The 10,914-nt window shown below is 35.1% G+C and overlaps 1 protein-coding gene and 1 long non-coding RNA gene across 2 annotated transcripts; both read right to left on the bottom strand.

Moving 5' to 3' along the window:
• Positions 1–280: 280 nt before the first annotated feature.
• LOC306860013 lies at positions 281–1,343 on the bottom strand. The gene is made up of 4 exons (XR_013783353.1): positions 1,291–1,343; positions 1,166–1,192; positions 667–689; positions 281–581 (listed from the first exon to the last, which is right to left on the bottom strand). It is a non-coding gene; the product is annotated as an uncharacterized lncRNA (long non-coding RNA).
• Positions 1,344–2,419: 1,076 nt separating this feature from the next.
• LOC306860086 (proliferation-associated protein 2G4-like) lies at positions 2,420–9,758 on the bottom strand. The gene is made up of 13 exons (XM_079401611.1): positions 9,548–9,758; positions 8,570–8,698; positions 7,738–7,843; positions 7,576–7,645; positions 7,405–7,497; positions 6,972–7,035; positions 6,812–6,890; positions 6,647–6,725; positions 6,421–6,554; positions 5,139–5,233; positions 4,743–4,870; positions 3,831–3,884; positions 2,420–3,741 (listed from the first exon to the last, which is right to left on the bottom strand). The coding sequence occupies exons 1-13, from the start codon at positions 9,633–9,635 to the stop codon at positions 3,676–3,678; spliced, it is 1,185 nt and encodes a 394-aa protein (XP_079257737.1). The 5' UTR covers positions 9,636–9,758; the 3' UTR covers positions 2,420–3,675.
• Between the last annotated feature and the right edge of the window lie 1,156 nt (positions 9,759–10,914).

Genomic DNA, 10,914 nt, shown 5'->3' with positions numbered 1-10,914 from the left:
GTCCAGGGTCACAATTCAACTAAACGCCTAAAACTTTGCACACGTTTTATCAGATCAAGTAGCTGACAGACCAAAACTGTAATGAACTACAATTCTAGACAAGTCTGTTATAGCATGCTATAAAACTCCATAGTCTAGAAGTACAGCAATAAATTAAAGTCTTCTAGATGCATTCTGCCTTCCAACACTACTGACCCCTGCAATACCCTAGTTTGACTTTAGAATTTATACAGTATGAATAAAACCCATAACTTCATACAAGAGAAAACATTAGGCAAAAGACTTTTAAACCAAAAGATTTATTGAAGACATTAACAAAAACTCGCTGAGCTGACAGGTCTGAGGAATGTCCAAAACAGTTCACATGGTCATCAAGACCAGGATGCTTCTGCAGAACCAGGTGATGGAAAACCAAATCCTCGTTCAGAAGCAGGCCTCATAGATGGTGGATGAGTAGAGCTTCAGTTGGGCTTCCAGCAGACTCTTGCTGAGGAGACTGAAGTGGAGGAGCACTCAGCTTCAGCAAACAGGGTCCAGTTTACTTTGACCTCTGCCTCATCTTTCGCCTTTTACGCTTCAGCCTAAAATATAAAATGGACTCAATTACTTAATGACCATTCCAATGCAGAAGAACGCAAGATGCTGCTCTTATAGCTACAACCTTACCTGCGCATGCGCTTCTTTCGCCACTGCAAGAAGAATAAAACCATTAATAAACTGGAATTGATAAGGCAGTTAAAAACATTGCAACTCATTAAACCCACACATGCGCCATTGGCTGCACTATGCAGCATGGCCATTCGGGCGGAATGGTTATAAGAAACTAAAAAGCAGCGATAAAGACTCGACGTTTGTAATAAACTATAATTTTATCAACGTAAATACGTCGACAAACAATAAGCAGCGACTGCAACCTCAACGTGGTCACAATATTCCCTGCGACAGGCTGGCACAGTAGGCCCGAGTACTTAACACTAACGTTACAAAATACAACACTAAATCTGTTAGTGATTTCATTCTGCGTGGTTAAAAATAAGCCTACAGTAAAATATACTGTTAGATAAACAGTTATAGCGTAGTTAACACTATACTAGCGCCAAGATGCTAGCAAGACTAGCCAGATAACGAGACACTTATTTCACTAACATAAAAAGTAAGTACTTACCTTCGCTCTCATGATGAGAAGATGGTTCTGTAAATAAACAAATAATGTTAGAGTTACCGATGGATGGTGCGTAAATGTCTTAGATTACTATGGATTGTATGAGACAGCGGACGCTAACTCCTCACCTCGTAAAGAGAGCAACAACTCCAAGAGAACGTCATGCGGGGGACGGTCTCTTTTATACCCCTCGGTTGCGTCATTTTTCAGCGACTACAAAAAGAAACACGTGCTACACCTGTCGATAATTTCCGATTTTTTTTTTAATCAAATGTAAACAGTGGTCAAGATTTTTCAGTGTATTCACAATGTACTTAGATTTTTTGCAGTTATTTATGTGACGGACAAGCAGTGTTTATGGGATGAGGTCTGAAATGAAACATACAATTAAATTAAAATGTATTTTTTTATTATTTTCTAATGTAGACCTATTAGTGTTACTTTATAATTAATAATAGAATTAACCAAAATGGTTTCATAACTTATCGGTTTGATTTACCATCTCATTTATTTTATTGAATCCGACATAGACGACAAACTGCATTTTATAACAGAAAAAACATATTTAAAACGAACAATTTTGTCAAGTTATGTCCAATTCAACGGATAAATATGGCACCTCCATAAACCGTCTATTCTAATATGTAATTATAGTATTATTAGGAAACTGTGTCTGTGTGTAAGTCCTCTCACATTTAACTGCTTTTATTTCAACACATTTCTTAACGTGTAAGTTCAACAACTGTGGTATAAATAAGGCATCTGGTGAACAGAAATGGACTAATGAAGCCCTGAACAAGGCTTATCTTGTGTGGTGCCAGCTGCTTCTCTTCCTCATGGACTGCACTATGTTAGCCCATTCTTTCTGTGAAAGGTTTCTCCAATCTCCCACCAAGGAACTTGAAATGTGCACATCTGGTGGGACACATTGTTACTGTTGTTACTCTGTAGCACAATCTTATGTCTATTGCTCTGGTCACATCTGCAGTAGGTCTATATGGTATGCAGGAGCCCTGGGCATCTTTCTTCTGGTGTTTTTCAAATCAGTAGAAAGGTCTCTTTAATGTACTAAATTATTATAACTGTGACCTTAATCGCATGCTGCATGTAGACACTGCATGTGCAATAATTGTTTATTGAATATGTAAAATATTGTTTAAATCCTTTCAGTTAAAGATCTATAAAGCCCATTTAGATTTTACAAAATGATATGTAAAATACAGTATCCTGAAAAAGGGGCATTTCTCTTTTTTTTTTGCTGTTTACCAAAACCGTGTAGTGTGGACCAACAATACAATACCTGCAACACACTCAGTAAAGCATTTTTCATGTTAATGCGAAGTATTTGGGCACTTGGAACACTCCTAAAAAGGTATGAATGTTGCACAAGCACATTATTTGAGCACAACATGTTATAAAAGTAGTTAGGATTATATATATATATTGTGACACTTTCTAGTTGTCAAACTTAGCAGTCTATGTCCATAGTTAATATGAACTAAACCTGTGGATACTCTACTAGCACACCTGTGCGAATTAGACAGGAAACAACTCCATCGTTCCTGTTTAATTGCCTTGTGACCAGTTGGTTAACAGTTAAATTATCCCTAATAGGTACACCATTGGTTTGCAGATGACACTGGGTTTTACATTTTGTATCTAATGACACTCGTATCATTTTTTCTGTATGCCATACAACTGCTGCATTCTGATAGATAGATCAATTTGGTGATTTTTGAGTGTTTAAACAAACAAACCAGGCTCTGATCCATCAATTGGCTAATTAAATTTATTAGATGTACGTTTATAAAATGGCAGGATAATTTGGTCAGTCTAGTCAATAAACAATGGTTTCAGAAGTCAGACCAATAAGCCGAGGGAAAGATCTACATCGAAACAGATTCTGGAAAAGCATTTTCATAATTCTGGAAATACTAGAAAATGAATACTGAATGTCCTTTAACAGAAATCAAAGCTTACCAAATTGATTAACAGTGCTTCCATTGTAGTTTGTTTTGCTATATTTAAGGTGTAGTGAGGCAATTACCGCTCCAAAGACTCATGACAGGTCATCAATAGAAATTATGATCATTTCCCAACTGACAAAAACTCAACCTTTAACAGATACCAAACAGGGATCTCATATGCATGGACATGAATGGCACTTTGTAGCAAAACTGCCTAAAGAGTGCCACCATTACACTTTTATTGTTCATGATGGCTTGTACAATGACAGAGAGGGTCAAAAGAAACCCAGCACTCGCCTCCTGTAAACACGGTTGGACAGTATCTACCTGCTCATCCGTACACTCCCAGCCACATTCAAAGACAACCAAACATAAGTAAGCTGCACAAACCCTGTAGCAGTCTTATGCAACTAATGAGAAGGTATTCAAAAAGACAGAAGGCTTGATCAGAGGCCTCTCAGTGGGGCAGGTCATAATTAGCTTTAACGGTTCAGTTCTTTGGGCTGTGCGGAGGCTCTGTCAGTCAGCTTGGCTGGCAGTGGGAGTCTATGCAGCAGCTTCGCTCTCAGCCTCCCCTGGTTGTCCTGTGGCACTCTCCACATTTTTGGATGCCTGGGAAAAGAAAAATGATGCAAATATGGTTTCATATTCACAACAAAGTGCCATTAGAATTTGGGAAAGCGGATGCTGACACAACAAACCTTCTTTTTCTTCTTCTTCTGTGCCTTGCGGCTGGCTGAGCTTTGCAACAATGCCTGCAAATAATAAAACACAATATAATATAACACAGTAAATCTTGAATGCAAAAATCAACTGGAGAATTCCATTATGTAGAATAGGATTTTTTTGCCAATGGCCCCTAAATGTTTGTCCCTTGTTCATTTACTAAAATATATTTTCAAAATAATAATATTAATTTATAATGAATGATATTGAATTATAGACAACATTAGGGCTAGGTATTGACACAAATTTCACGATTCAATTTGATTTTGATTCACAAGCTTGTGATTCAATTCGATATTGATTATTTTGGATATATAATGTACAATATGGCAAATTTTCAAAGAAAAAAAAAAATCATATATTCATTATAATGAATATGTTATATGGTGCATATATTTAGCTAAATACTCCTCTCTAGAGTAAATTTTTCTAGCTAATGGTCAGCAAATATGCTTTTTTCTGAGGTAAATGTGCAGCTGAAACACAATATTTTCATTTTTGTTTCGTAAAAATGAGAATCTATTCCAGTCGAGAAATCAATATTTTTTCCCAGCCCAATTAATTAATTGTTTTCAATATAATTTTGGCAATAATGTTTTATTAACATTATTTTAATATTACTATCATAATTATTTTATTTTTGATAATTTTCATACTTTCACAATTATTCATACATATGTTCCTTCTAGCTATTATTAGAATATTTACATATATAAAATAAAATTTCAACTAGTCTTTAAAAAAACAATAAAAAATGCAATAATTCTATAAATAATAATTCTGCAAATTCTGTAAATATTAACTTTTAAGTAATTAATTAATAAACCTCTGATGTAACTTCCATACCAGTTCCCTATATGTGACACCAGAACCCCTCATTTTCTTACCTTGAGCTCTGGGTCTTGTACTTCATGCTCAGACTTGTAAAGCTCTGGATCAAAATGTCCACTGGTGATACGCAGAGGGCCATTTGCCATGAGCAGCACCGTGAATTTAAACTGCGCTACATATTCACCTTACAGAAAAGAAGATGGGGAGGAGACAGAAGGTTTGACAATGTGACTCAAGACTTTGCTGATAGCACCAAACTTCTAAAATAAGAACAGTCTTTGACCTGGTCATGCGGTAAATGTGCTGGATGCGCTTCTCTGAGCACCGGTGTGACAGGAAATTATTTTTCATTCAGTGATTCGTTGCAAAGGTTTAACCTTATCATCTTCATGCTTGGTTGAAGGTTTTACATATAAAAGTGAAATTTTATAACTGTGGTACTAATGCCTCACCTTCTTTCTCATGCAGCACATTGAAGGGCTGAAGCAGCTCGTGTTTGGCACACTCAACCACTCCTAGTCGGGCTTTACTCTCATCCTCAAATGCCCTGATAGCACAGACACCAGACCACACAAAGACAGAAAGACAAGGAGAGAGACACAAAGAAATGTGATGAGCAACAGAGGTGAAGAGTTTGTTTTGTGCCATGCACTTTCATTTGAAGTACGAATAACTTTAAAGTCATGCGTTTGATTGGGAGGGAAAGTATGTAAACACTGTCAAATGCATTAACGTGAATGTGACCTGGTCTAACAATTTAATGTTTATATATTTATATGATGCATTTATATCATTTATACATTAGCATTCAAAAATGGCCAGTAAGATTTTGTTGTTGTTGAAGGAAATACATTTTTATTCAGCAAGGATGCATTAAACTGATCAAAAGGGACAGTAAAGTCGGCGCCAATGGCCTCGTGGGCAGCGCTTCGTGTGTCCCGAGTTCCAGTCCCGGCTCACGGACCCTTCCCAACCCCATCCCCCCTCTCTCCCACTTCACTTCCTGTCAAAATTACTGTCCAATCCTAATAAAAAGCAATAAATGCCAAAAAATATATATCTTTAAAAGTGACATTTATAATGTTCAAATAAATGCTGTTCTTTTGATCTTTCTATATTCAAAGATCCCTGAAAAATGTGCCACTGTTTGCACAATATTAAGCAGCACAGCTGTTTTCAACATTAAGAATAAAAAATGTTTCTTGAGCAGTTAAACTGCATATTAAAATGATTTCTGGAGGATCCTGTGACACTGAAGACTAGAGTAATGATGCAGAAAATTCAGCTGCTTCATCACAAGAATAAATTGCACTAAAATATATTAACATTAACAGTTATTTAAACATCTAAAGTACCAGTTCTTTGGTACTAAATTGATTTAAAATATGTTTTAATTCAATTTAAGCAATATTTGAATTTACTTTTTGAATTAATATGAATATGTATTATACATTTATAAATTTGTAAGTGATTTATCGGTTCATATTTTTACTTTTGAATTATTGAATTAAAGGGTAACAAAACAGCTTGAGGGCTTTTGCGAAAACTTCCCTTTTTTCTCTAGTTAAGTAGCATGGATTTCAAAGACAGCCAAGTTTTAGTAAAAGCTTACCTCCCCTTTAATAATAGATTTCTTCATTTTATTTTTAAGTTGCTGCCCTTCTTTAAATGTAAGTTTACCTAACTTTCAACTAGTGATAATAAAAATATTGAACTTCATTCAAAACAAAGTACCTCAGAGTAAATGGCATGGTATCAAATCGCCGCTCGACCTCACTAAAGAACACCCTGGAGGTCTTCATCTTCAGTCCATACTGCTTGCTGGGGTCTCGCTTGTAAACAGTGGTCCTCTGCCCGGAGTCTCTAGCCTGCAGGGAGAAAGAGAGCACCGTGATCAGCTATCTGTCATACGTTAACAGCAGACATCAAGGGAACAGTTGATGCTGAGATGAGTCTGCACCTTCCCCTCTCCAGTGCTAATGAGCACGTCCACAGCGTACACCTCATGCACTTCAAATTCTGCCTTCTCATGGTCCTTCCTTACAGCAGACAAGGACAGAGAGCATTTAGCATAGAGGAACACTCAATCATTTTCAAAAACAATCTAGCGCTTCATTATCCTTACCTTTGCTGGTCGGTGGGGTTCTGAATGATGGTCTTCTCTCCATCAATGACGCGCTGCTTTAACTGATGAGACAGCATGCCTGTGTACAGAGACAGAAGGATCTTTAAATCCATGTTATGATGCTTCAACAGAGAGTGAGTTCAGGTTTTGGTCAGCTCACCCTCGATGGCCATGCATTTGAATGATTGGGCAATCTTGTTCCAGGCCTCTGTGACCTGAGTGTTCTGAGAAAAACAGAAAAACAAGTGGTTGATCCATTGTAACTTCCTAAATGTATTTTAAACACTTTGTGCATCACATTTAAATCATTGTTAACTACTAAAAATCATGTTATTCAAGTTAAATAGAAATAAAAAAAATGAACAAAAATGACAAAAACAAATTACTAAAACTATTTTTTATATATTTTTAATGTAAATATAAATATTTTTAAATGCTACAATAGTATATAAATAATAACACTAAAATAACATTATTTTATTTTTAAATATTATCCAATTTATTAAGTAGCATCCTTCTGAAGATATTGTCTCTTATTATATAGTTTTATTCATGAGGATGTTATTAGCAGTTAATTATTGATTCGATCTAACCTGATTGCCAGGTTTAACCAGCCGGAGAGCAGCTTCTGCACACAAGTGGGCAGCTTTGATCACATCCGCTTTCCGTCCTGTCACAGGAGCATCCTAGAAGAACAGCAACGTTAAGTGCACTTCTAACAAAATGAAAAATGAGTTTTGTGGCATTCAAAACAAGAAATATACCTTGGTTGCGCCAACCACAAAGCTATGAGCAATGTTGGAGATGAAGCCATCCACATGCACTCCAAGGTCACTGTAAAAAAAAAAACAATGTAATAATGAAGAAATGTGCTAATAAACATAAAAAATACAAACATTTCTATATCGAACAGAAATAATACTCACATTTTAACCAAGTCACCGTCTTTGAGCGTGTAGTCTGGATCGCTCTTTAGCGGTGAGAAGTGGCACACACTGTTGTTCACAGACACACAGGTGGGAAAGGCAATCCCTGTCACACAAGTATGAAACTTAATCTACTTTTTCATAGAGTACTTTGTCATAAGTTTGAAAACAATATGATTGTTAAATGTTTAATGAAGACTCTTATGCCCAACAAGGCTGCATTTATTTGATCAAAAATACAGTAAAAACAGTAATACTGTGAAATATTATTACAATTTGAAATAACTATTCATAAGAAATGGATGCTGAAAATATAGCTTTGCCATCACAGGAATAAGTGACATTTCTAAATATATTACAAAAAAAACAGTTCTTTTAAACTGTAATATTATTTCACAATATTACTGTTTTTACTGTATTTTTGAGCACACAGATGCAGCCTTGGTGAGCATAAGAAATTTGATTAAAACATTTAGAAATGTAATGTTTCCTAACCTTTGAAAAATACTTTATATTTAAAAATGAAATTATTATATGTAAAGTAAAATGTAAAAATAGAATAATTAATTTAGAAAATCCATTTTGATTAATTATTTTAATGAATATTATAATATATATATATATATATATATAAAATATTCATTAAAATAATATATTTATTTTTTTTAAATATATATAGATTTTAAATAAATACATAAATATAAAAATCAAGAAAGTTCACATTGTTAAAATAAAAACACCACATCTAAAATCACTGATTATGTTCACTTTTTAAATCACTGATTGAAGACTGTAATGCGTATTATGTAGCTCTTTTCAGAAGCATTCTTACCTTTCTTTATCTCTTTCTCCTTCTTGAAGACCTTGCCTGTTTCGGCAGTGATGAAAGCATCTCCTTTCTCACACAGGCTGAGGACAGACACACCAGGCTTGGCTGCCTCGATGACCACCTTCAAAGCCTCTGAAAGAGAAAGATTTCATATTAAACAACCAAATTTCATACCCAACGGATTTCGAAGCTCTCCCTAAAGCACTATGTGACAGGACCCGTTCTGAAGAAGATCAATACACATTAAATCAGTAAGCACTTCTGGTAAAAAGAAAGAAATTGAAGATTTCAGTAGCTAAAACTTTCTCAGCACCTGCCAATAACTACTGGACACAATTTTTTATATTACTGTAGAATTATACCTACATATATATATATATATATACATACATACATACATACATGCATATATATACATACATACATATACATACATATATACATACACATATATATATATACATACACACACACACACACACACACACACACACATTAGACTGAAACACAACAGGAGACGTTAGGCTGAATGACAGGATCAGTCGCCACTCACTCTCATTGTAAGGAACAAGATGCAATGAAAGTGAATGGTGACTCAGAGGCTGTCAGTCACTTACATTGTGTCAAACATTTCATAGTCATGCAGGTTTAGAGTAAAATTAGGGTGAGTGAATAATGACAGAATTTAACTTTTTGGGTGAACAACCACTTTAAGTCGGTACGTTACAACTACAGCTAACTGGCTAACCTGCTAGCCGATCATTTATAAACATAAAAAACGCTCTTAAGATTTCAAAACATCGGCTGCTGATGCCTGTTCGTACGATTTCAAGTTGAGTCAAGTCAAAAAAGTAGAAATGGCTGGCATCGATGTCTATCTCACTGCAGCTCCTCGCAGACACATGGCCGAGCGTTGAGCTGTCTCACCGCTCAGTCATAATCAACCCTTTATCACGCATAAAGCTCCAGAATCAATCTTACGGTTTGTTATGTCGGCCCCCATCTTGTACTTGGTGACCACCAAGTCATCAGCGATGGTATGCTCTTGCTGGTCGTCGTCTCCTGACATGCTTATCAGTGGTGGAATTCAAGCAGAGCTCGTAACTTTTTCCCTCGCTTCGCTTGTGGGATGATGGAGCACAGCACGCTTCAGATCTCACAGCCTGCGCCAGCAGCAGCCGTGGAAACGCGCAAGATGGCCGATTACTGCACCGCACTTCAAAATAAAAGCCGCAGAGCTGCGGATAGACGGACTGAGTGACCTCTGCGGGAGCTCGGGGAAATTGTATCTCGTCATAAATTTTCCAGTTTGGCATAGATGTCAAAGAGTGTTTTATGTACAAACAAAACATATTAAGATAAATCTTTAAAATCTTCCTTTTTTTTTGGTTAAATTTAATTAAAATTCTTTTATTTTTTTAGGTTTTATTGTTTGAAACTTTAATTTTCTGAATAATCTGAATAATTTCAATATTTATTCTGTATCACACACATACACACACACGCATACACAATGTTATGTTATTTTAAATTCAGCTAATGTGTAAAGAGAATAAAGAAAAATCATAACAAATACCATCATGGCAAATATTTTTATTCAATTTATGCAATTTCATTTCCAATCTGTATTTTTTTTTCAAAAACTGGAATACAAATTAACTCTTAAAATAATAATTTTATTGCCTTCATCAGATTTTGTGTTGTCTCTATCCTCTAAATAACATGCATGGGATTTGTATGAAATTACAATTACAATATTTTGCACTTTAAACGTGCCATTTGTTGTCATTTTCAAGCACCTTGAGTTTATAGTGGTTCATGAAACATCTCTAGATCTGCTGTTTATCAGACTTGTCAGTATGTTTGTTTTATTATTGATGTGAAGAAATCTAAATCTAACAAAGTATACATGTAATTGAGCTCGACTGGTTTCAGATTACCGGAAAAATGTTAAACATCGGTTCATTTTATTGAATCAAAACACTGGTGGTTAAAGTAAATCCTAAATGGGCATGTTCGACTTGAAATTAACCGAATGTAGTAGCTTGTGAAAGCTGACATGTAAAGATTATAAATTGTGTTGATAACTGGTAGGCTATTTTATATAATTTAAATGAAACCTGGTAAACACCTAAGATGTAAAGCATTAACAACAAAACAGTATTTTTTATTTCAGACAAACCATAATTATTTCATAGACAAATCTGACTCAGACTTTTTTTATATATATTTATAAAATGATTTTTAAAATTTTTTAAAATATATTTTTAATATAATAACCTGCTCTAGCTTGACAAAACATTGGTGACAGCTAAATATTGTTGCATAATAATAATTAAATATGGGAG

Source organism: Barbus barbus, assembly GCF_936440315.1.
Source record: "Barbus barbus genome assembly, chromosome: 40".
Classification (NCBI taxonomy): Eukaryota; Metazoa; Chordata; class Actinopteri; order Cypriniformes; family Cyprinidae; genus Barbus; species Barbus barbus.
This window is presented reverse-complemented; position numbering and strand designations above follow the sequence as displayed.

Excerpts from the sequence above, each read along its gene's own strand:
- LOC306860086 (XM_079401611.1), bottom strand. The coding sequence starts at position 9,635 with ATGTCAGGAGACGACGACCAGCAAGAGCATACCATCGCTGATGACTTG. Across the intron at positions 7,646-7,737 it reads GACGGTGACTTGGTTAAAAT|TGACCTTGGAGTGCATGTGG; the intron begins GTGAGTATTATT and ends TTTTTTTTACAG. Across the intron at positions 6,726-6,811 it reads AACCCCACCGACCAGCAAAG|GAAGGACCATGAGAAGGCAG; the intron begins GTAAGGATAATG and ends GTCTGCTGTAAG.